Source organism: Lissotriton helveticus, chromosome 10 (assembly GCF_964261635.1).
Source record: "Lissotriton helveticus chromosome 10, aLisHel1.1, whole genome shotgun sequence".
Taxonomy (NCBI): Eukaryota; Metazoa; Chordata; class Amphibia; order Caudata; family Salamandridae; genus Lissotriton; species Lissotriton helveticus.
In genome coordinates, this window is record NC_136071.1 from 1,078,145,485 (window position 1) to 1,078,172,911 (window position 27,427).

The 27,427-nt window shown below is 42.6% G+C and overlaps 1 protein-coding gene across 13 annotated transcripts in view; it reads right to left on the minus strand.

Annotated features, from left to right (window-relative positions):
- The window catches only part of PHF14 (PHD finger protein 14), a 1,314,486-nt gene that overhangs the window by 1,049,894 nt on the left and 237,165 nt on the right, over positions 1-27,427 (minus strand). For all 13 annotated transcript variants that reach the window (XM_078663794.1, XM_078663786.1, XM_078663795.1 and 10 more), the window contains exon 5: positions 16,723-16,882. In XM_078663794.1, the coding sequence (XP_078519920.1) occupies positions 16,723-16,882 (160 nt within the window). The remainder of the gene's footprint in view (positions 1-16,722; positions 16,883-27,427) is intronic.

A 27,427-nucleotide genomic window follows, 5' to 3' on the forward strand; every position in this document is an offset into this window, starting at 1 on the left:
ACCAAATTGTGCTTTTATTAACTAATAAGGAGAATGCACCCACTATTTTAAGTGAAATACTTTTGCTACTGATTGTTTTTTAAAACTGCATGTTTTTAAATATTGTGAGTTTTTATTAACTGTACAATAAACTAAATCTTAAATCCTTCAGTAGTTTAACTTTTTAATACATTAAGCACTTCCACCCTTTTCTTATTCGCACACTGTAACACCACTTTGCTTTGTCCTATATGTTACGCTTATTCTCCAGTACATAACAGTTCAGCAAACTCTTGGCATTTCAGTCCTCCAACAATTATTTTACATTACATTGCACTGTTTCACTTAGAATGTACTTGTCTCAGAGTTTACACCCTATGTTCCAATTCTCAAATTTCTATGACTCTCCCTTCAGCTTTCGCTCTATGTCAGGGCAAAAGGTTCCAAACGCACCCCACACTTGGCTTTCCCAACTTTGACTCAGGCTAGTGGGAGAATTTGTCACTATCCGTTGCTATAATACCATAGACAGTAGTTCTCAACCGCTAACATTCATCAAAGAACAGTCTCCAATGTCATTAATGGTTTAAAAAAAATGTAATAATTGTTTGGTAATTTGTCAATTTTTGTAATACTTTTGTATGTAATGTATGTTTTTTATATGAATATCTATTAAATGGAATAGAGTTTCTATATCTGAATAAATGTGTTAGTATAATTTTTTAATGTCAATTACCTTCCTCTTGCCTGCTAGAACTGTACTATTATTTACACACGTTATGTCCCTGTCCTAGGAACTGATAATTCCGATCAGGGGGTCCTTGTTGTTTACATTGTATTTCCCACAGCTTGTCTGTGCAGGGCCGCTCTCTACTGCCATTGTTGGTTCATTTATATTGTTAAGTATTTAAGCAGTTGCAACTCCACTTTACTCATTGTACCCTCTGTATCTGTAGCTATGGCCAATCTAAGAACGTTTGGCTTTACCGATGAGGAATTTGCCACATTGGTTGGTACATCGGCCTCTTTCAGTAACATCAACCCTAATATCAGAGGTAATGATGAAGGTAAGAAACTTACAGAATTAAAAAAGAAACTCATCCGGATGGAGGCCCACGGTGAGTTCATGCTCTCTTACCTTAGAACAGGCATCATTCCAAATGGGTTACGAATACGCAATATACCTGGGCTATTCGTACACCACAGACCATTTCTGGAGAAATGGAGCTTCATAGCTAATAGATGTTCTCGCGATCTTATGATCTTGATCGTTGAAACATCTAAGGAATTAGCAGTAGGAATTAAGAACGAAATTGAAGAATTAGAAGAGAAGCTTAAACAACTGAATGGGGTAGAAGAGGCTATGAAAAAAATAGAAGAATGTAACAAAGAACTTGAATCCTTCAGTACCTACCTTAATAAACGGAAAACGGATAAGCTTAATAAAGATAAAAGATATTACACTGAGGAAACAGCATACCCTTACCTAGCTAAAGATTTTTACCAACAGAACCACTATAAAGACGAGTCTAGGAATACCCAACAAAGAGTTAATAATTTCACCGATACGTCAGACTCTGAAGGTGAGGGTCCAAATAGTAACTATTATGAATCAGATGGAGGATTCAATTCCTATGCTGGTTCTCGGCCAATACAGCGCCCTTTTTTATCCAACAGAGGGCCTGGACGAGGCCGTCCCAGAGTGAGATTTCAGGGCCAAGGACAGACCAGGGGGAACTTTCACATGAATCAACAGCAACATCAGGCACAACATCATCAACATCCATAACAACACCAACAGCAGGAACCTCAATTCATAAGGGAAACTCGGAACAGACAATATTGAGGTCAGGGAATGTAATGCCCATTTTTAATTTGTCCTCTATAGAACTTGATAATTCTAGTGAAGCTTTGTTATCTAAAGGCCTTTCGTTTGTACCACAGGCGCATGTTAACACCTTTGAATTATATAAAGATATTTTATCTTTTTTCAGAAAAATAAGACTTAAAAAGTTCTTTCAGGACAAAAATGACACTGATAATGATCATTTGATACAAAGAGAAATAACACTACCCTCTACTTTTAGTCCAGGTCTAGAGCAGTTGGGCCCTGAAGTAGCTGCATTTAAATTGGTGGTCCTCCAGAAATTAGAAAGGTCATTTAAATTTATTCCCAAACAGACTTACAATTTAAGTAAGGAAGAATCATCAGCCCTTAAAGAATTAGCTGAAAATAACAATTTGATCATCAAAGGATGTGACAAGGAAAGAGGTATTGTTGTGCTTGATTCACACGATTATGAACGTAACATGATCACAATGTTAAATGATAGTTCTACCTATCTTAAAATCAATCTCAATCACCAAAAGAATATCATAAAAAAGAGCCAACATCTAACTAACAAGGCCCTTACCAATGGGGAAATTAACATTAAAGATCATGAATTTTTAAACACCAATAAGAATAAAACAGCTTGTATTTATGGTTTACCGAAAATACATAAAGATGCCAATAATCCTCCCTATAGACCCATTGGATCCACAATCGGTACCCCAACGGAACCTTTATCCAAATTCGTGGACCATTTTCTGAGACCACATATACCTAAGATCAAATCATATGTCAAAGACACAGGTCAGGTTGAGAAGTGTGGCTCACTGGTTAGAGGCGGCAGACCCGTAAGCAGATAACAGCCTGGGACCAGGGTTCGATTCCCGACGCGGCAGGGTCGTGGACCAGGGTCAGCGGACTCGATAATTCTCGCCTCGGTGCCTACTCTAGTCAGAAACCACACTCGGCAACTCTGGGTATCAGCTTGCCTCATCTTCACAACGGCCCCCCAGACTGCCGGGGATGCTTGGTCGCACCTTAGAGATACCCATCAGGGACCATCTCTCAGGGTGAGCCAGGACGGGTTCCCTAGCGGTCGAAGCGTGGAGATACTCCTCCGGGAGTTGATTCCTAGCGCTATATAAACCCGCAATTAAATTAAATTAAATTAAATATGATCAATCTAGTTGAGAATTTGGAGTTTGTCCCCAATAGAGACATACTGGTTACAATGGACATTGAGTCCTTATACAGCAATATTCCCCTTGATGAAGCTATTAGGGCAACAGATTGGTTCATTGACAAACATAATATAGTTTGTCCTAAGTAATTTTTGATTGATTGTTTGTATATTGTTCTAACTGAAAATATCCTTGAATTTGGCAAACTACTGTATCGCCAACTCAAGGGAGTTCGCATGGGGGCATCAGTTGCTCCATCAATAGCAAACATTTACATGTCTGCTTTTGAGGATAGATTTATTGACAATGAAGTGGCGACATTCTTTGAGTCTATTTCCCATTGGTCCAGATATATAGATGACATCTTTTTTATCTGAACCAATGGGAATGATTCCCTTTTAGAGTTCCTGGAATGGATCAACGTAACTGATGAAAACTTGAAATTTACTGCCCAATATAGTGTTAACCAGGTTGAATTCTTAGATCTACTAATTCGTGAGAATAACAATAAATTAGAAGTGGATCTATAAGTGAAAGCAACGGCACATAACACGCTGCTACATTTTAGTAGTTTTCACCCCAAGAGCCAACGTGAAAGTATACCTTTTTCTCAATTTCTAAGAGTACGTAGAAACTGTACCAATCTTGTAGATTACGACAGGCAGGCAAGCTGTTATGCGGAATTTTGTTTTAGAGCGCGGGTATCCGCATAGGTTGATAAGAAGTTCGTATAAAAGAGCGCGTTTTTTTGATCGCGACGCTCTACTGACTCCTAAAGAACAACCTGTCAAAGACCAACTTGTATGTGTCACTACACATTCTACACTCAACGAACGTGTACGACAGATTATTAATTCCAATTGGCACATACTCAACTGTAATCCGAATTCAAATAGAACCCTACAAAAACCTCTCTTTGCCCATATGAGAAACAGAAACTTAAAAGACAAGATTGTTCATTCAAGATTCAGTACTACACACTCTAGTACAGGTCCCACTCAGAGATCACTATTAAACAATCTCCCTATACGTGGAACAGTGAAATGTTCCACATGTAAGTCCTGCAACAGTATTATTAGTGGTGAGGAGTTTACTCATAACGGCTTCTCGGCAAATGCAATTGACATATGGAATTGTAAAACTACTAACGTGGTTTACTTTATCCAATGGGCATGTGGCTTAGGCTACGTAGGCGAGACATGCAGGTCAATTCAAGTATGCCTAACTGAACACAGATCTGCTATCAGGACAAGCAAACTGACAGCACCCTTAGTAAAGCATTTTCTTGAAAAGGGTCACAAACCTGATGATTTCCAATGGCGCATTTTAGAGAAAATAAGGACACCCGACAGTAAAGGTGGATGCGCTATCAGAAAGAAGAGAAGTTTTTTGAATTTTTGTTTTTAATACTTTCAAGAAGGGATTGAATAGTGATATCCCGTGGGAGAACGCTATAATGTAATCATCCCTTCTTGGAATTATTCCCTGCATGGATGATAAGGAACTGAGATCAGTTTTCAACTATTAGCCATTTAATGTTACCTGCTTGTATTTCTTGTGGGAGTCGACATTTCATCTGGCTCCTTTGATTTCATTTAATAGTAAGTTCATTTAAATCAATTTTACTGATTATTTGCCATTCAAGGTACCTTGGATTTATTAAATTTATTTTTTACGGTAGCTGATAATGTACCTAGCTCCTTGAATCCATGCAATAGGAAATTCATCCATGGCACGTATTGGGCTCAACGAAAATCCATGGCAGATTATTTGACTAGATGTTTTATATTGAACGTGGTTCTCGCTCCTTCACTGGACGATTGTCTGGTAGGAGATGTGGACTCTTGCCCTTCCTTTTTCTGTTTCGATACAGGAAGGAATTGAGAATGTTTCTTTAAGTTGCCAATAAGACTTCACTTACAGTTAAATGAGCCGGTACCGTATTTGTGAAATGTTTCTAAATACTCGACATCACTGCTCATTTCCCCTTCTTCCCTTTTTTTGTAATTCCTCTATTTTTTATATTGGTTAGAAATTAATTAAATACGCCAGCCTCAAACCTCTCACGTGATTTTAGTAGGAGACGTCCGTCCTCCTGCTTCATTTAATTTAATTTTTTGAAGTATACAGCTTTAAGCATCGGTTTTAGGTATCCACGTGACGCCTGACTCATATACTTAAAGACGGGCCCCTAATTAGGACAGATGATGTTATCCGTAACGGCCGTAGGACGCCAGCAGCCATCCTTTGCAGCACCACGGACCTACTTGTTTGCAGCTTCTAACTTCTTTTATACGGTAAGGAACGCCATAGGAATCGTGTTAGCGTTTAGAATCCTGTTAGCTCACTTTACATATGAGCTTTATTGCCTTACTTTTAATACTGCTAATCTGTGTTAAAAGCGACCACCACACTTTATATCTTTGTAGATAACCGCCGTAGACATGAAGCTGATTTGAGCAAAGGCGACTCGTGTCCGATATTAAAGAAAGCGGTTTTCGACGATTTTTAATTGGTAACAAGAGAACGTGGTTCTCCACGACTCCAAATATTCCGTCACAGCGGTCTGCTGACAAGTTATGATTTTTAACATTTATATGTAAGTTTAACCTACCCTTTGAAAAAAGGGATTTTTACTATTTCGTGAGCTATATCCACAGTTCTGTAGACACAGTTATAAGTACAAGAGTCTATGTAGCTCATGTTTTGCTTTCTATCTTTGTCTTCCATGATTGCAATCTAGCATCAATACAGAGAAGAAGACGTAGTACAAAATATTCTACGTGCCTAAGTTCATAGATAACGTTAAGAAACTTCTTCACGTTTTTAATAGGTAAGCATTTTCACTAACTACAGCCCCTATTAGGATGCGAAATGAAAGGGATCTTTAATAATGAGTGATATATAACCATTCCATAAGTTACTATCTTTACCTCGAATATTTAGAACAAATAAAAGGTCATCTTAACAAATATGAGATACTACAACTCCTTATGTCTACTGATTCCAACATGATAATGAGGAGGGTAACAATACGGAAATTTAACGAGAGAGAGAGAGAGAGAGAGAGCGAGAGCGAGAGAGCGAGAGAGCGAGAGAGCGAGAGAGCGAGAGAGCGAGAGAGCGAGAGAGCGAGAGAGCGAGAGAGCGAGAGAGCGAGAGAGCGAGAGAGCGAGAGAGAGAGAGAGAGAGAGAATATATATACACAATGAATATGTATAAATCAAATGCTATTCTCTCCCCTTAAAAAAGATCATTGGTGTTGTCCTTTTAGGGGCTTTGAAATTCATATACATAAGGACCATGACTCATTAGTCGAGCTTTATTCATCAATAATAGCTGTGCCTAAGCATTAACAATCTTGTTTGCTAAGTATCTAGATTTCCATCATGCTCTATATTGCTGTCTGATACATATCCTTTCGACCCACAGACATTATATGGTATACTCTCTCCGCCATTAGAGTTTGAATTGCCTAAGAAAATATTATCCTTCTCTAGCCATTGGAGATACTGATTAGTAAGTATGCGTATTCGATTTTGCATAGCTTCAATTAAACCTATCATATAATCTCCAAGGTCTATAGAGCTGATGTCAGCAAGTAATGATTACTTGATTTTGATCTCAAGTCCTCTTTCCATTGCCCATCACAAGTAATGTAGTACTATACTAGTACTATGGTATACCAATAGCATTGCTCAACACCTTGTTTCCTTTCCTTTCCCCCTTTTTCTTCTCAAATTTGAGTTATATAGCAACTGCTTAAATACAGGAAGATTGATCTTATATCTTGGATAGCAATTATTATATTGCTACAGCAAGTAGGGAAGGCGTAATTTATAAACTTGTTTAAAGATAATGATGTGTTCTAGTTGTTCTAATCTGTAGGTGTTAAATAAAATATGTCTTATATAATATGTCGTTAGTGAATGACAAACCTTTTTAATTTTATGTGATTTACTTGAATGTATTTTTATATTTCTTTTAACTGTACATTTCAGATACATTGTGGTTCCTGAAGAAGGCGTTTTCAGAAACGCCGAAACGCGCGTCGAGAAAGTATTGTCTGCCACTTTATGTTTCTTTTAACTATTATGTGAATATATTTTTTATGAAAATTTCAATAATTTTTTGGTAATTTGTCAATTTTTGTAATACTTTTGTATGTAATGTATATTTTTTATATGAATATCTATTAAATGGAATAGTTTCTATATCTGAATAAATTTGTTAGTATAATTTTTTTATGTCAATTACCTTCCCTCTTGCCTGCTAGAACTGTACTATTATTTACACACGTTATGTCCCTGTCCTAGGAACTGATAATTATGATCAGGGGGTCCTTGTTGTTTACATTGTGTTTATAACAACCTAGCACCTTAATTGTATTTTCCCCTTTTTAGTTTCACCTTCTTCTCACTTCCACATCAGTAACGGGTGAGGATTGTCAAAATCAGCTTACACTCAAAGGTGTTAATCCCCCTCCCCTGAAAACACTGCTACGTTCAGATTCTTTTTCCTAATTAACACAGTTTATAATGTTTCCACAATACTGGCCTCGTTTCCTGGCCTGCGAAGCGTGAGGGGAGAGTTCCCAGAGAGATCTCCTCTCCTTCTGTTTCCCAGCCTACTTCCCTGCTTACTTTTTAACAGGTTCCCCCGGCCACGCTACCAGTTGACTGAAGGCTCAGGGCGTCAATCCGGGGAATGTAGGGGTTAATTCTGGCCCAATATGCTCAAGCGGCCACCTCCGTTTAGGCAGACTCCGTGGGGCTGGAGCACCTCAGCGTTTGCACTTCCCTTCCTCCCCACGCCCCTCGGAGGTTCGGGCTCCTCCCTTCCCGACTTCCCTCACTCCTGTCTTCCCCTTTCGGGCCTTGATTCTCAGTGCCGGGTCAGCCTCCGATGACAGGAGCTCCTACGGGCATGAAGACGTCTTTCTGTCGGTGACTAAGTCCTGCACGGGTCCCGTCCCCCACCTTCGGCTTTCACCGGGAGGTGCTGCCGTCAGCACTCCCTCAGCGCAGCGCCCCCACCTCACAGGAGCCCTCGCGGACCCGCCGATACGTCTCACACAGGCCCAGGGAAGCGGCCGCCACCGGGTGCTCAGATAGGCCTTGGTAAGACTTTAGCCCTGTAAAGGGGGGGGAGAGTGGGGGTGGGGGGGAGAAAAGGCAAATTCGGGCAAGTCTCTCAGACGCTGAGGGAAATCTCACTGTTCTGTCACTAAAGACCACCAGATAGGGGGTTGACTCCGTTATAGGACAGTCCCTGCCGCGCTTACTTGTAGTTGTAGGTTCCACTTGGGTCTCGACCAGCGATCCTTGCTGGGGGGGGGAGGGGAGGACACTCTTCACTGGTACCTCAAGAAAGACGTGAGGAGTCAGCTCCGCCGGGTCAGATCTACGGATGAGGGGGGTGTCAGTGGAGAGGAAGCAGCCCCCAGAGGCTGTCAGATCTTCTTCCGAGCGCCCACCTCCTCACACCTCAGCCTGGACTCCAGCTCGCTCTTGACCTGTGTGTGTCACCTTCCTCCGCTCTCTCCACACAAAATGCCCGCACAACATTCCAATACTTATAGCCCAGGTCCAGAGGGTCTAGAGTGGACCAAAAAGTTCTGGAACTCCTTATATTACCCAATGGCCTCAAATCCTGAGGTAGCATTTGGCAGTTGGCAGGACTCCATTTTGTGACTCTGTACACGCTATTTTGTAAGGCACCAATGCCGCAAAAAGGGAATTGAGGCCCAGTAACACCTAGCCCCAAGGACAACAACATAAAAAAAAACTTAGTGGACATAAAAATGAAAGGCGTTAGAAGGCAGAAAGGGGACAAAAATAAATAAATAATTAGGAGGGACCACCCAAAGGGCTGACAGGTCTAACACATACATATACTAACAGATGTACTCACTCACCTACAGTGACAAAGACAAGCACATACTCACCAATACAACCTCTCACAAACACATTCAGTCACCCATACAGCTACTCACACACCCACTCACCCATACAGCTACTCACACACCCACTCACACACCCATTCATGCACCCATACAGCCGCTCATGCACCCTCCAATTCACTGTTTACAGCTACTGACACACCCGCACACTCAATACAATGAAATGGAGGCTGGGCACACCCGCACACTCACCCATACAGCCACTCATTCACCCTCTTGTTTACCATTACATTCCATTCTGGGATGTTGTAAGTGCACATAAAAAACAATAAAGAGTACGTGGGCTGGATACTTGTCACACGTGTTTCCTAGCTCCATGAAGGCTTCACTAATTTCTGAGATGTTTGGTACCTAACATCTTGCCTTAATAAATCCTCACTGATGCCAGCGTTGGATTTATTGATAAATTCACACAGGAGACCCTTTTAGAGTGTTCCCTGAAAACCGACCAAGCACTGCTGCGGTTCCAGACTTGTTTTTGCTATACTGCCACTACCAGACCAGTTTCTTACCTCATGGGGTGAGAGCCAGGGCTTTGAGGACAGAGACAAAACTTGCTCTTGGCGGAGGTGCTTCACACCTCCTCCAGCCTTCCAGGGCAGAAGCTTCAAAGGCAATGCCGCCTTTGAAATTCAACCCAGGAACCTCCAGATAGTGGGGGATGCCAAGCCCACTTTCCTGCGCTACTTGTGGCAGGAGGAAAGGCAGGAAAATTAGTTAGATTCAGAGGTGAGTCCCCATTTAGCCTACACCACCAGTAGGGCGGGGCAGACGAGTCGTACCCATCGCCGGAAATTCCACCTTCTTAGGATCGTGAGAAAACCTCCAATCAGGGCTGGGAAAGTGGGTCTTCCCAGAGGAAGTAGTCACTAGAGGGTGTTGACACCGTAAAGCTAAGTAGCCCATTGGTTACTACCTGTCTCAGCTTGTAATACCCCAAGAACTGAACATCAGATTTGACGGACAAGAGAAGAGCAGGACTAAGAAGACCCACTGCTTGAGATCTGAAGAACTGCTTCAATAAAAAAAAGGCACCAAACCCTACCTGCTGCTACCAGGACTAGACAATAGCTGCTGCTGTGTCGTCGTGAAACATGAAAGGACTCCAAGGAACCCGAAGCACCTACAGCCTTCAAGAAATCGCTGTGAAGCTCCCTCGGAGATATCACTACCCTGCACACTGCAGGCAATGACCTCGTGAAGCTAGGTTTGTCGACATGACGCTCCCTGAAGACCTCGATACCGCACAGAGGGGAGAAAAGGTATAACATCTCCAGAGTGTCAGATCAGTCTACCCATCAAGTTTGGAGGCACCAGGACCTACCGGAAGCACGGCATTACAATACCCAGGGTACGGGACGCCCCAACAACAATAACCAAAAAGAAGAGTCCACTCCAGACTCCCAAAGCACCAGAAGCAAGCACCTGTCGAGATAACCAAGACACACTTACTGAGTGGCCCAGCTGTCCCAAGATCGCCTCTCCAAGTTGCCTGCTCCTGACCTTGAGGACTTCAAGATGCACAATGCCCTGCTGACCTGTTCGCTCGGCACCCAGCCCCACCACTGACCAACCAGCCGTGATCCAGTGGCCCCAAGCCCTTGCGATCTCCTCGCTCTGAGGAGACCCAACGGCCATACCTGGAAGCTCCTCTGAGCAGGGCTTCTTTAAGTGCCCCATTGTCTTTGTGCACCAGCTTCCAATACCTCAGCACCTCTGCTCATGGATGATCAAAAACGCTCCCAAACTTCTCTTGCTGAAACTTTGGATCTGGCCCCAACATCGGCCTAAAACAAGAAGGTGAACTTCGGGAAAGCATTGACTGAATTTCTATGCATTTTTCTGCTTTTCCTATGATGCATTATTGTGGATAGAAGTGATATATTTTGCGAACTCGTAACTCCGGAAGTACTTACCTTACAACTGTGTTTATAGTCTTAAACATTATATTAAAATCGACATATTCTGGAGTATGTCTCATTTATTGCCTCTGTGAATACAACAAATGCTTAACACTACCTCTGATAAGCCACTGCTCACCCACACTACCAAAAAAAGAGTATTATTTACTTTTACCTCTACCTGCCTTTTTGGGGTTTCTCACACTCTCTATATAGTGTACTTCATTTTAGAACACTGTACAGAGAGGCTGTTTCCTACACACTATGGAGTGGGCCATGCAGGGTGTTTAAAGGGGAAACTAGTCAGGAAGTGGTGGTGAAAGCTAGCCAATTTTAATATAACTGCACGTTCTATTATGTCAAAACTATTACATGCATCAGAAATTTTAAGTGGCAGATTGTTATCTTAGCTGTGCAGTTTTCTATACCTACCGGCTCCACGCCTAGTCATCCAAGTTCAGATGTTTGAGCTTCAAAGGAAATATCCTTCACAGACAACAAGCATGTGGCCTACGCTGGCAGCTCAGCGCAGCTTTTGAATGTGAAAAGGTGTTCAAGGGTTTTGTCAAGCATTGATGGCCTGCTTGGAGGATCAAGAGGACTCCACCCTCTCAACTCGGCATTGTATGTCCAGTCCTTTAAGGTGGCAGCTGCAAGTAGGCAATTACAAGTTAATTAATAAGGGTTATTCCAGAAAGAAATGTGCATCTCATCAGAATACACTCATCTGGTTGGCCTTGTTAGCAGGCTGCAGTCGCCAAAAAGAGCAACATGCCAGAGCAAAAAAAAACTGGTGTAGTGGGAGGAGACCCAGGAAAATGTGGCTGACACAATTGTCGCTCTTCTGGGGATAGGCAAAAAATTTGAAACATGCTATTTTCAGGTTGTTTGTGTTGAATTGTTGGAAATCTTTACATCTGAAATGGCTAGGTGCAATGATTTTTTAAGAAGAGAAAAATGTACTTTGAGATAGGCCCTTGGAATGTTGTAGTTTGATCATATTTTCTATTTCTACTATTTAAATGAGAGGTGATCTTGCTGGTTATTGTATAGCTCATTCCTACCCAGATTGTGATTGAATTGATCAATCCATCTGTAAAAAACAATGACCAACTCTAGTCTTTCAGAAACAAATCTACAGGAACACAGCCCTATGATCTTCGATTGATGTAATGCTGCAAAACTATATTTGAATAGTCAATGCATCAAGCTGTTTTTAGAGATAGATATCCCAGCTCGAAACAAATTCGACACCATCATGAAATTATCTTGGATAAAAGGAAGATTCTCCTTCGTCTGTTTAACTGTATGTCAATGTTCACGGTTATAATAAAAGGGATATACGATAACCGATAAAACTAAGAAGCTCAAAATGTTACCATTTTGCCACACATCTTCCGACAATATTAAAAATTATTTCATATTATTAAACATACAAACAGCTGATGGCCGAAATTAAACTAGATAGCAGGGCCCGTAATCCGCAGATTACATTAAAAGCATACATGGCACAGAAAGATTACATGGGATTCTAAACGCAGTACATCTCTTTTTACTATCATACAATCACTTTTTGATGTGTTATATATTGTGGGAACATTTTATGGGAGGGGTAGGTTTAGATAGTGCAGAAATGGTTATTCATCTTCACAATTATCTTCTTTAAAAGAGGAGCAAGGTTGTGCTTTTTAGATTACAGATAGGGGGGGCATTTTTATACAACCTCCCAATGCATCCGGCAGAGTTCAATATAAAGATACAGATCTTCAACAAGCAGCTGCTTCTCAATTTAATTTGTACAGTTTTTTCATGCTCCACTGGTGTATTAAATGCTGCTGCACTCGGTAGGAGTTTATCTGTGATAAATCCAACAGCTGGCTGCTTGCTTCACACTGACCTTCTTAAAATGTTTTAGTACATGTCACACAAGTATTGCGGCATTACAGATTTAGACTAGCATTTCAGAGTGATTGGCACACAAGTGCCTCATTTCCTCAACCACCTAACTGCCATTTCATACGCAAATCTTTATTTAAAATAGGAAAAAAGTCAAGTTCACAGCTGAGGCATTTTCGTTTCTTTTCATAGCAGTTCTAAATATTTTCATGTTCATTTGTTCAGATGCATATGGCTCAGAATCTTGTAATTAAGACAAATTGGGTAATCAGAAAAGAATAATCTTCCTTGTTACTTTACCATCCATTTTGCTTAAAGCAACCATGACAGATGTTAACTAAGGGAGAGAAATGTTCGTGTAAAACCTGGGCGACAGCCAGGGTTTTAAGTACCATTATTATTTGAATGTCATACATCCATGGTATAATACAGAATGCAAAGATGCGCACAATAAACATGTGGACGCTGAGTGTTAATCGAATTTATATTCTTGAACTTTGGAGCTCTATCACAAAACATTTTTCGATGCCACTATTTCATGTCCTTGGAAGGAAGTTTAGGCAAGTTTCTGGAGGTCGATAAGAAGTATGCATGTGCGTATTTGTTGTGTGGCAGTTTGTTCTGGTGTTAGTGTGCTGCTGTCCTTTTGCGCTGCATTATTGCAATATGATGATGTGTTTTGTTTCGACTGCTTTCTGCTGTGCAGTTATGTTAGTTTGTGTATGTTCTTGTGCTATGTTCTGTCGATTGCTTTAAATATATCACCAAATGTCACAACATTTCCAGCCAAAAGCAGCAAGTGCCTGACCAGTGACAAGCAACCATTTACCCTTTGTACAGGTGGGAAAATAGCGCTGCTCCACCTCTCCAATTATGTCGGACCATGACCTTAAATTAATACTTACAGTATTCACTTTATGTGTCTGACAAAAATACAGACGGCTATCAGCATTTTATTTTAAGGTGCAAAAACTCAATGAGCCATGGAGGCCCATGCAGTGAACTAACACCACACTGCTTATATTTAGACTCAGATGTATTACCTTTTTATAACATTTGGGAGCCTGCAATTCCAATATAAAGACCAGTCTTTAATTTCCTTATGGCCGGAGACTTGTGACATCACTAGTCGCCCTTAATAAAGATATTATGTAGCTTCTCAAATGTAACATCTTATTACAGTTGCGTTTTGATGCCATAAAGCCTGCTGCCTAGCCAGTAGCTAAGTCAATGAACAGTATTAAAATTTCAAAAAAGGAAGGAACAATGGGGCACCTGGCCCCAACAAACTGCTAGCTGGGATTTTCAAAGCAAATAGCCGGTTTTTCCTCAATGCTAGGATCAGTATCTTCCACAATTTTTTCTTCACTGCCTTAGTCGCGCGGTCTTGCCAGGGGTTCATATATTGTCCCCGACCTATTGAAGTTTTGCTTAAAACTAAGAAAAGCAGAGCCCGAGAGCCTTAAGTTTCACCTAGACCATGGCCTGGCCAATTCATTTCCTTCACCCTGGCATACTACCATACAGAAGTCTCTCACAGAACTTCAATTGGTCCCACAAAGGTCCCTGAACATTACCTATGAACGCTATAAATCTAGTCTGAGGAGAACAGTCAAACATCAATCGGCGAAAGCGACAATCACACTCTAAAGGCAAAGACCAACACTCAATTTGTTTTATCCACTTATGCAGAGCCGCAACCACAACTTTACCTATAGTTGCCACTGTCCAAGATATTCAAATTAAAATATTTAAGACTTCAGATGGGTTTCTTTGTTATAGGGGGAAGGGACTTATGGGTGGAAAAATGCTACCACCGACAAATCTGGTCTAGTTTGCTCCTACCAAAAATAATCTCTGGCTTATGTCCTAGGACTATGTCCTTCCTTTGAGAGGGAAAGAAAACTGCTGCTCAAACCGATTTTTCAGGAATTTAATATTCGACCTTGTCAGGTGGTAATTAAGTACTTCTTCAGGGGGAGCAGAATACAGATTTACGGTGAGATTCCACGAAATTCATGGACAAAGTAGCCAAAAGAAACATTTGATGACTGAGGCCAGGTAGACGCTCCTGAAGCATTAATGATATAATCGTGTAAGGCACTTAGCACTTCACCTGATGAATTTTGCTTCATTTAACTGATATAAAGTGCCTTAAACTCAGATTTTGCAATGCTGCGGTATCCACCGAGCCTAAGCAACACTGCCGGCAGCCAAACCATTTTTTTTATATTTTATTGTATTTTACTATATATTTATCTCTATATCGTTCTTTTACTAATTGAATTGCGTTGTATATTATTATTTCATCTGAATAGTTTGAAATAACTATCAAAGATTATATTCATATCAAAACCGCAGTTCAAACAGCAAAAGCTAAAACCTGAATTTTCCTTGCTTTTCTCGGTTTTTCAGGATGAACAGTGATCAACAGAAAGGAGATATTTATGGCAATATTTGATTTTCTCCATCCTTAAGGTAAATATATTAAATAAAGAATCTCGGCTTGTTTTTATACGTTCCGATCTATAACCTTTTTTAAAATGTTGACTTGCATTGAATTGATTTCAATATCTTTTTGTAACTAATAGCTAACTACTTTTCATTGTGTTAATTTCGCATTACAGATTCTATTTTTATTCTTCATGTCTGCGAACATCCCATCTCTTTCTTTTGATAGAGCAAAACACTGAAGATGTAAGCTGTTTGTGGGAAGGATAATGGTGTATTATATGGAATAAAGTATCCCTGATGAACATTCTAAGTATACTGCAAGTCACCTCAAAGTTCCAAGACGATATAGTAACTCAGCCTTCAGTCTCGTTCCTCAAAGTGGTCACAGAAATCTTATGTGACCCGTTATATCCGTCTAATGTATGGCAGAGGGTACTTTACCCTAAATGTAATCATAATGTATTTATGTGGATATTTTACATTGCATTAATCACAAGCGATGTATTTACCTCTTCTAGAGCATGAATCTATTTCAATGCACTCTATTTCACAAAATAATGTTATTCGCCAACGGCTTCATACTAAAGACTTTTACAATTGTCTATGCAAATTAGCATACTAAGTTCCGCAAGTAAAACATTCTACGTGCCTGCACCATCCAATTCCTTACGCTATAAATACACATCCTATACTGATCACATAATTGCAGCCATGTTATGGGAACAATCACTATTGCCAGATAATGTTAACCCATATGAAGACTCTTGCAAGACTTGTGTTCCAGCATACTGTCATTGTTTGCATTCAATTATTCAGATCACATTACTGTGCTACAGCTGATGAAGTATCAGTGCTCAATAAATTGTGGGTATTCTAAACAACATGTGGTGCCTGAGTAAGGGTGTGCAATCCGACAGGTTTTTCCCATGCTTATGCTTTTCAGTACAGGATGCCTAGGTCCTAAAGCCAGTTTTCAAAGAAACTTTAAAGCACATGTTTAATATTAATGTTAGAAATAGAAAGATAAAGTGTTTCTACAGAACAGGAAGCCCACAACTTAGATTCTGCATGGGTAGGTCATGCAACACAGTAGGAACATATTATTTAACGTTCATGGAAATCCAATAAGCAATTAATATGACTTAGGATTGTATTTTTGCATACCTACATTACGAAATACATGTTTATGTCGCAATTATTTCATGTAACTCCTATAACAAGCATTAGCAAAGCCAACATACTCCCTTTGTGATCAATTTTTCTTTCCAGTGCATTTGGTCAGCTATGGCTATTCTCCATGGGGAGTATAAACCACAAGAAGTGGAAGGCAAGCAATAGAAAATTAAGCAAATAAATAACAGTAACCATAAAACCAACCAATGGTAAGCAATAGTTGGTTACTATCATCACTACGTTTTTGTTATAGTCCTCAAGAAGCTTTAGCCCACAAGCAGCTAGAGGAGGTCTGACAGGCATGAAAAAACTTTCAATTTCATTAAAACATTAAAATGTTAATACCTTCCAGCATCTGTTTCTTTAAAGATTCCATCTTGATTAGGACACAGTTCACAGCTAGGAGACACTCCACACTTACAGGCATCGCAGAACCATGGCTCTGTGGAGTTTTCTGAAGCTGAACTCATAATGGAATCACTTTCTCCATCCACACCGTAGCACCCTAGGAAATGAGCAGAAAAAGAGTTGCAGGCAGAAACCCACCTCTTCAGTCAAGTATTGAGAAGCAAACAAAATCACAAGCAATATTCAGCTTGAAAATATATTGCTTAAGGAAATGGTCTCTTATTATTCAACTTGTATACTAGAGAAGCTTACCACACAGAAGCAGAGTATTCCAGAAGTACCCGAGCATATCAGGACTCAGAAAACATTAGAATGCGACAGCCTCATCATTGTTAAATTGGCTAAGTTTGTTCTGCTAGATAAAGAAGCTACTTATATGTGTTACAATAATGCTAGAAGCCGTATTTGCAAGGTCTTTTCAGGTGTAGCCTGAGAGGCAGCATTTGCGATGTAAGATTATGTGATGGCTTGCTTTGCCATTTAAGGGGGATTGATGGAACGTGGATATTATCTGATGTCTGCCTTTATCAATTCCCACCTGTAAAAATCATTATGACAAATATTTCCTGATAAAGACATGTTTACCAGCTAAGTCGAAAAACGTGAGAATACATACTGCATCGCAAAACATGCAAAGTGTTCTAAAGGATGATACGAAAATGGAAACAAAAATTAAAGAGATAACATGAGAACTCAACTTGAACGTATATACGAGTTGTGAGGAAATAAAACATCGTTAACATAGAGAGTTGTGTGAAAACAATCAAATGTGTTGCGGACCTAAAATCTATGTACGCATAATAAAGTTCTTGAAATGAAAAATCACCTAAACTAGAGAGATTTGACGTAGAGCAAATCTGAGCTTCAGTAACATCTACCTAATGTATTACACATATATTGAGAGTGACACGTAAATAATATGAGTTGATAAAAGATAAGTACAAATAATGCTTTAGAAAAAAGTTTTTTTTAGTACTACCTAATATTGAGATGTAGTACCTGAAAGAAATTATAACTACTATAATGGAGCAAATCGAAATGCATATATGAAAATGTGAGATTTACAATGGAATTAACCGGTAGTGATTCAGCAAATTTTTTATGTAGGACACAAATGTTTCTTTTACCCAGCGTTAATGTAAAATCATGTGAGGCAGTCACCTAAGATCTATGAGAACTTTCTGTGGAGTTTAATTTCTGTATTTGCTAACCAAGGACTCACTTCTCACTAAGAAGCATATTCAATAGAACTGTAACAGTATTGTTGAAAAACCCAGGGAAAGGCACCTGGGAATGGATGAACTGTAAGCAAAGTAAAGCTCCACCTACTTCTGTGGAAATGACGAAATGGGAACATAAATGAACCCAAAGGATCTTAATGAAATTTGCAAAAAGGATGAATTAATTCTGTCGGATTTGTGTGTTTCACTGATCCCCCACAATAGGCCACCATGAGTGACCAATGAGAACCCCTGGACTGATGGAACTGATACGTTAAGGGGCGTAAACCTGGAAAATTGGAAGTATAATGGCCCCATCGGACAAGGAGCGGGGGCTAGCTATAATTTTCCTTTCCTGCCTGGCATGCTGTCAGACAGACTTTTGATTCCTATTATCTTTCCTATGCCCCTTTCCACCCACACTGGGTGGAATAGACTTTTATAATCTGAAGTATATCTAACTGTGACCTTGAATCCTGTACTTTGCCGGCTGGTAAAGTGTGCAGGGAGATAACCTTTCGGCTGAGATGTTATCCGAGACTGTGGCATATGGTGCTGCAGATCAGACTTGACCAGGTGTAACTGAGGACGAACTTGAACCTATCAGCTTTGCTTTGTATGATTAACTGAACCTCAAAATGTTGTCCTGTTCTCTCCACAGAGGATTTTTCAGCTGTCTAATAATGCTCTGTTTAGTGCTGTGTGACTACTTGTATCGATAATCTTGTTATTAAATCTGAATTGAAATGTATTTTCTTGACGTGTCCGAATAATACGAGACTTTAGATACATGTTTTTCATGAGTTATCTTTATTGGTTTGGTCTCCTTCTTTTGGTCATATTTCTTGTCTCAAGGTGTTTGTATCTGTGCCTGAGAAAGTGTTTAAAATAGGTTTGACTGACTGCTGTGACTGGTGTTGCCCTGTGGCCGGAGCCACGACGGTGTCTGTTGAACGTGTGGGAGCCCACTGACTACTCTGTAGCCCAGACCAGATGGGCTACCTTGGGTTACATGATTGCGAAACGGGATATTGCGCAACTCTGGGGCGCATCCAGGCCCCCTGAGGTCTCGAAATGGGAGGACAACATGGACTGGTCCATGTTTCGTGAGAAGACTGTATATGTGGCCAGGGGCAGACCCAGGGCGTGGACGAAGATTTGGGGCCAGTGGAATGAATATCGTGGGGATATCTGTACCCCTCCCCTTGTAGGCACTACTGATGTTGTCCTATCTCCCTAGGCGAGCGTTCCCGGAACCTTTTCATACTGTTTTGTGAATTTCCGATTCTCCCCGCTGCTCTCCCCCCCCCCCCGACCTTGTTAGAGCCTCAGGGCTCTTGGTATGTTCTCCTGATTGTTGACCATCCCCTCCGTTCTTTGGGCTGACCTTGATTACTGTGCATTCGCCTTTTTAGTGTTTGTTTTTCTTTTTGTATAAAATAAAATTCAATATGCTCTGTGATATGTTGGGAGTAATGCTTGGTACTTGATTTGTGCCTGACCACGGGAGTACATTTCTAATTTATTCCTTGTGCCTTATTATTAGCGGCCAGCCCGTGAGGTTGTAGGCCCATTCTTATATTTTTCTATGCTTGCTCAAATAAAGGTTTTTGAACAAAAAAAAAAAAAAAAAAAATAGGTTTGAGGTAACAATTATTTTATTCCATGTCCTCATAACATAATTGCTCACGTTTCTTAGTATTCCAGTCCCTGTCAGCTCAACGAAAAGATTAATCGGAGGACAATGGTTTACAGAAATCAGAGACATTTTTTAGACTATTGTGAGACTGAGGGTTTGTTAATGAAATGGGCCTAGTGAAATGAAGTTGTTCGTAGGGTAAATTTAAATTGGGCAAGCTTTGCGCTGCATCACATGGCTACTGTTTTCCCCCAAACAAATATACATAATATAAATACATAGTTTGTAGGAGCAACCATCATCTGTTTGGACTGTTAACACTTTTGGTGTTCATGATGGAATGGTTCCGTCATGAGCACCACTGCTCCTGTGCTCAGGACAGAACCATTCCATCATGTGCACAGGCGCACTAAATCCCTCTGCTGCAAACAGCAGAGGGATTTCCTTTTTTGTGGGGGGGTGGCCTCAGGAGGTGGGGAAGAGTTTCCCCATCCTCTCAAGGCCAGTTTCTAATTTTCAATGTAAAGACGATCGCGTACATGGCGCGCTGTCATCATTACATTGAAAACAAAACTGGAACTTAGTTTCAGTTTCAATGTTTCGGTGCTCGTGGGATTTTCTCAGCCCCCGAACACCGAAACACTTTGGAAAGGTATTGTTGGAAAGGGGAGAATCCCCCCTTTCCAATGGTACCCTTCCCTTGTGGAGCCCTGCTTGGGGATCCACCCAATAGCCACCAAGGAGGGGGGAGAAGCTACTTGGCAAGGGTCTTTGCTTGAATTAATTTTATTTACAGCAGTGCACTGGTAAACTCTGCTCCGCCGGTAGTTGCAGAGTTTTTGCGGAACTCCGCACTTCAAGCGAAGCGTGAAGTGGCAAAAACTCAGCTAGGAAACAAACCGTTGCCACTCGTTCCAAGAGGTCATCCGGGGCACTACCTCCAAGGTGCCACAATAGTATTTACATGAGAAAGTGAATGCAGTCAGAGGGCTGGAAAACACCCTTTGATGCAAAATTGCAATCATGTTTCAGCGTCCCACATAGGGATGGTGAGCTCTATATAAAATTTGCAATACAGTACATACGTGCACACTTTTAGAACTTCACTATAGCCAAGCAATTGATGAAGTCCATTCAAGTCCCATATTTAAATGTGATGGGTACCCCTGTGTAAGAAAATTCAGTAATACAACACTTATCAAGGCTGCTATTGTTACAAAGCGCTCAAGTCGTCTTATGTCAAGGATGAGTAGCTCGCAGTCTTGAATTCATTAAATGAAACATAAAAATACAGGTCTCAGAATAAAATTGTGACTGGGTATTCAGCTCATTCCGGATACAACCGTCCTGGTTTCTCTCAATTTCATTATAAAGAATATTGATTATTAAAAATGAAGACTTTGAAATCCCTTTCAGTGAGCCATTAAGACTTTTTATGACCAAGATGCCACACGATGGTGACATTGAAGTTCTAACAGTCAAATACCTGCTTAAATGAAGCAATGTTTTGTTAAAGAGTGAGCCGTCTCTGAACTAGTTGGCTTCACATATATTGACCCAGACATGCAGGCAAGTGTGGGCAAAAGAGCCCTTTTTATGTACCATAAGTGTGTTATTGAGGGTGGGGGGCAGGGGGGGTTACATCGCTATAACATGGTTCTTTCTTTCTAGAGGCTAAACCTCCCTGCCATCAGAGATTATTTGGGTAGCCCATTTCTCTTCTCACCTCCTCCCCCAACCCCCAGGCAAGTAAAAGTGCCTGCATACCCCTTCACATAAGAAAACATGCTGGTGAGGATCAATTTGTTTATGGAAGCAAGCTTGCTCTCCAACATGCTCAATACACTATCTTCAATAACTAAGGCCAGAATGATTCTAGATGTACTACTACCATGACCAATCAATCAATCATATCATTTGTAAAGCGCACTACTCACCTGTGAGGGTCTCAAGGCGCTGGGGTGGGGGATGCTGCTACTGCTCAAAAAGCCAGGTCTTGAGGAGTTTTCTGAAGGTCAGCAGGTCTTGGGTCTGCCGTAGGTGGATGGGGAGGGTGTTCCAGGTCTTGGCGGCGAGGTGGGAGAACGATCTGCCACCTGAAGTCGCTCTTCGGAAGCGGGGGACTGTAGCGAGGTCGGCAGAGCGGAGCTGGCGAGTGGGGGTGTAGAAGCTGAGTCATCTGCTGAGGTACGTTGGTCCGGTGTTGTGGAGTGCCTTGTGTGCGTGGGTGAGGAGCTTGAAAGTTATCCTCTTGTTGACCGGGAGCCAGTGCAGGTCTCAGGTGGGGTGTGATGTGGTTGCAGCGAGGGATGTCGAGGATCAGGCGTGCAGAGGCGTACTGGATGCGTTGGAGCCGTCTCAGGAGTTTGGTCGAGGCTCCTGCGTAGAGGGCGTTTCCATAGGCCTGGGTGACTGTTCTTCTCGTTTCAGTGGGGATCCACTTGTAGATCCTACGGAGCATGCGGAGGGTGTTGAAGCAGGAGGAGGAGACGGTGTTGACCTGTTTAGTCATGGAGAGGGTGGAGTCGAGGATGACCCCTAGGTTGCGTGCGTGGTCGGTGGGTGGGTGTTGGATCGGTTCCCATTGCGGTCGGCCACCAGGAGTCGTCCCAGGCCGAAGGGTTGGATCCGAGGATGAGGACCTCCATCTTGTCCGAGTTCAGCTTCAGTCGGCTGTTCCTCATCCATTCAGCAACGGCCTTCATTCCTTCGTGAAGGTTGGTTTTGGCGGTGTGGGGGTCCTTGGTGAGGGAGAGTATCAGCTGGGTGTCATCGGCATAGGAGAGGATGTTGAGGTTGTGCCGACGGGCGATGTGGGCGAGCGGTGCCATGTAGATGTTAAACAGGGTTGGGCTGAGGGATGAGCCCTGGGGTACGCCGCAGATGATCTCGATGGCTTCGAGCGGAAGGGGGGAAGGCGGACGCTCTGTGTTCTGCCAGAGAGGAAGGAGGTGGTCCAGTCCAGGGCCTTCTCTTGGATGCCATCTTCGTGGAGGCGTGTTCGTAGTGTGTGGTGACAGACCGTGTCGAAGGCGGCTGACAGGTCCAGGAGGGTGAGGGCCGCCGTTTCTCCATTGTCCAGCAGGGACTTGATGTCATCGGTTGCGGCGATGAAGGCAGTCTCGGTGCTGTGGTTGCTGCGGAACCCGGACTGGGAAGGGTCCAGGATGTTGTTCTCCTCGAGGTAGCGGGTCAGTTGTTCGTTGACGGTCTTCTCGATGACCTTTGCCGGGAACGGGAGCAGGGAGATGGGCCGGAAGTTCTTGAGGTCCTTGGGGTCCGCCTTGGGTTTCTTGAGTAAGGCGTTGATCTCGGCGTGCTTCCAGCTCTCCGGGAAGGTTGCTGTCTCGAAGAAGGTGTTGATGACTTTTCGGAGATGGGGTGCGATGGATGTGCTGGCTTTGTTGAAGATGTGGTGTGGGCATGGATCTGACGGAGATCCGGAGTGGATGGTGTTCATGATCTTGATTTTGTCATCGTCGTTGATGTTGGTCCAGTAGATCAGGCGGTTGGTGCGGATGTTGGTCGTGGGGGCGGAGGTCTCAGTGGTTGTCGGGGCAGTCGTGGCGTTGAAACTGTTGTGGATGTCTGTGATCTTGCGGTGGAAGAAGGTGGCCAGCGCGTCGCACAGGTCTTGCGAGGGTGGGACGTCGCTGCTGTTAGATCTGAGGTTGGAGAGTTCCTTCACGATGTTGAATAGCTCTTTGCTGTTGTGCGCGTTGTTGTCTAGGCGGTCTTTGAAGGAGGCCCTTTTGGCGGTTCTGATGAGGTGATGTTGTCTGCGGGTGGCATTCTTGTAGGCGGCGTGGCTGTCCGGTGTTTGTTTACGGAGCCAGATATTCTCCAGCTTTCGGCAGGTTTGCTTGGAGGTCCGGAGGTCTTCAGTGAACCAGCTGGCTTTGTTGGTTTGATTGTTGGAGGGTTTCTTGATCGGAGCGAGGGTGTTGGCGCAGTCGTCGATCCACTGTCTGAAGTTGCGGGCGGCGGTGTCGGTGGATGGGCTCTGGGCGAGGGTTGTTGTTAGCTGGTCTTCGGTGACTTTGCTCCAGCAGCGGTGAGGCATCTGTTGGGTGCGGTGGTGCGTGATGGGTTTCTTGAAGGTGAAGTGGATGAAGCGGTGGTCTGTCCAGTGGAGTTCGGTGGTATGGTTGAAGGAGACGTGGGGGCTTGCGGAGAAGATGGTGTCAAGCGTGTGACCAGCGGAGTGGGTGGGTGTTGTGACGCGTTGCCTGAGTCAGAGGTTGGCTAGGTTGTCGATCAGGGTGGTGGATTTGGTGTCGTCATTGTTCTCGAGGTGGAAGTTCAGGTCCCCGAGGAGGATGTAGCCCATGGAGGCGAGGGCGTGTGTGCTGACGAAGTCGGCGATGGAGTCGCTGAACTGTGGTCGGGGTCCGGGCGGTCTGTAGATGAGGGTTCCTCTGAGGGTGGTGTTGGGGTCAGTGTGGATCTGGAAGTGCAGGTGTTCGGTCGTGCTGAGGGTGTCGTCGGTGTTGGTCAAGACTCAGAGTGTTCCTGTGGACGATGGCGATTCCTCCTCCCGCTCTGTTGGTGCGGTCCTTGCGGGTGATCTTGTAGCCTTGCGGGATTGCTATGGCTATGTCGGGTGCCAAGGCGGGGTTCAGCCAGGTCTCCGCCAGGAAGGCGACGTCTGGGGAGGTTGAGTCGAGTAGGTCCCAGACTTCAACGGTGAGGTCTACAGGGCACTTCCGAGTAAGGAACCACAGAGAGATGATAAATGTACTTTTTGTAACGGAGTGGTATGGGGATACGTGGAATATCTGAATTAATAGAGACCACAAACACATAATAAAGAAAGGGGCTCGGCCAGTGTGATTAACTGTGCAGAGGTTCCTAAACTGTAATGCTTGGTGCACGGCGCCCCTAGCTTGTTTCAACGGGGTGCTGCGGTGCACAGATTGGGAACCACTGTCCTAAAGTATTCCAACAAATGACATCGTTAAATAATGTAAAAGAGAGAGTATAGCATGAACTCGCAATATCACCGAGCAGCTTTACTTGGATTACAGAACACGTTCTAACCCTCAGGTAGTTCTCAGAGAAAATGACTTACTAAAATGTCATCTATTTTTTTCACGCGTAAGCATTGCCTGTGATTTCTCTGCACAGCTTCTATAAGAGTTTCAGGCGACAGGAGGATAAAATAGTAATTTATTAAAATCACAGAACGCAACTGTGTCAGAGCAAGATTGCATGAACTCTTGCCTCTGGGAATAGGCTCCGATGGCCAGAGCTACTACATTATGAATTATCACTCTTCAATGGCAAAGCAGCCTAAAAAGTGCAGAAAACTCAATCAGAATGTCTTTAAAGAGCTCAAAATGTAAGGTTTGTTAACTTGTCAAAAGTTGCAAAATGTGGATCGCAGTGCAGTATTTACCATTTCAGTGCTTGCAACATCAAAAAGACAGTCTGTCAGTGACTCGAAGAATCCTCTCTAACACACTGTTACAAACCATCATTACATATTGTAGCAATGATATTAATAGGCAATTGTGGAGATTCAGCTTCTGCCCAATGCATTCATTCAAAGTCCTAATTAGTGTTCTCATTTAGGCTGGTATAAAATAAGTAGACCTGTTCATCAAGCACTTGATCAATTGTCCAAGTATCACAACACTGCTGCAGCCAAAACGAATATACATACATAAAACAAACAACATTTTCTGTTGGTTAGCTCAATACGTTGCAAGACTCACTCCCGCTTACGAGACACCTTTGTGAGGCTAGCCAACTGTAGGAGGCTGGCTTAGTATATGGTGCACAGTTATTTAAGTGAAGCACCTTGCACTAATCCAGACAACCTTTATGGTGATTTTAGTGGTCTTAGACAACCATAGAAAGCGCTGTAAGTGGTAGCTGTGGAGAGCAGCCTTCAGGCTTAGTCCAGAAGGAGTGTTAAGCAGCTTCTTTCACCAGAACTAATCATATAGATAAAGTGTAGGTTAAATGAAAAAGAACCACACAGTGTAGTTATAAAAATAAGTATATTTATTACACACACACTCACTAACGCATTGGCAGCACTGTGGCCTTCGATAAATGTTTGTAACATACACTTTGATTCCCTTAGCAGACTGAAAGCCATGCTTTTTCAACAAGATTTGGCCTTAACTTTGGCCTGAGAGACATTTGATCTCCAGGTTGCAGGATCCTCATCTGAGATACAGACACTACTCTACACCAACTTCCCGCTGCATTTTGGTAACCTAGTTCATGGTATCTTTAACATTTCTGATACTAGAGGAATAGTGCAGTTTTTAAAAATGTATCGGCTTTGGACTGGTTAGCATCTTTCAGACAATCTTCAGAGTTATTCCATCACTCCTACACTCCATGCTGGAAGCTACTTTTGGCGGGAATCCTCAATTTAATTTTTCTGCTCCGCAATGGACGTCCCAGTTCAATTCTGAATGGAGACAGCACTGTTTGTGCTACGATGCCGTGAGCACATGGTTCACACGTTTGACACACTTAGTCTTCAGGAAGTGGATGAGCACTGGTTCTAGTCCTTCCAGCCTGTGTGGCTTATTGCTTCTTTGAGGCCACGAATGCGTATTAGACATATGCCTAGGATCACAACTGGTTGTGCCATTGGACACTGATGTATTGCGGGACATGATAACGGCCCATGAGTATTGTTGGCCTCAGCATCTTCCATTGCTGATGAATGCATTTCTTGAGTAACCATGGGATGCTTCAGCTCCTAGTGATTTGGGCATCAGCTGTGCAATACGCATATAGGATGTAGTGTCTTCCCTCAGCGGCTGCTGTGGGAATTGTATGGAATCACCTTTGCTCCATAAATCTGCTTTAAGGTGTGCCTCTGGGATCGTCGTCTGCAGTTATGGACATCAACAATGTTGGATCTGCCACCCGGAACGCATGAAATAATTAGCCTTTTTCACGTGGGAACATTTCGGCCTGTTTAATAAACTTAATTGGTCCAAAACAGTTTTGTTTTATTTTCATTCTTCCAGGCACCATGGCTTTTGGAGTGCTTAGGATTGCAAACAGTATAATGACTTTAAAGCTTTTATGAATATTTTAAAAGGAAGCTTGCTTTTAGATGATGTTAAGAGTAGTTTTTCCATTTTTATGATATAATGATTGTTAGAAGCGGCTGTCTCTAGTTGGCAGAGGTATACACTTCTGACAAATAGGGACACACCTTTTCTAGTCAGGGCAAGGGGATCACACACTTAGATAAACCCTGCTCACCCCCTTCGTAGCTTGGCAAAGCAGACAGGCTTATCTCAGAGGCAGTGCGTTAAGCATTTATGACCACATACAGTAATAAAGTGAATACACTACAAATGCACACGACACAGTAGTATTATCAAAATAAGGATGTTTATATAAGGCTTAGCACAAGACCAAATAACGACAAAAATATACCACAATCTTAATAAATACTCTTGGAAAGAAAAATAATAGTTCAAGCGTAGTTTCTTCTTAGCACAAAGTCTTTAGTAACAAAAGCAACTCTTCTTCTTTAAAACACAGTTCTTGGCAACAATATAACCCACACGGGAGTCACACGACGTCGTGGCAAAGTTAATCCAAAGGTTCGGCGTCGACCGCGAGGATCGCCACGTCGAGCCCGGAGTCGAAACCGACCCCCACACACAGTACCTTGGAAAAGAGAAGCACACGAGGATCAGCGGCGTCGAGATGTCCGGCGTTGCGTCTTCGGCGTCGATCGGGCCTCGGAGTCGGGGCGACATGCAGCGGCGTCGACAGATGTCAGGCAGGAGCAGCGCTC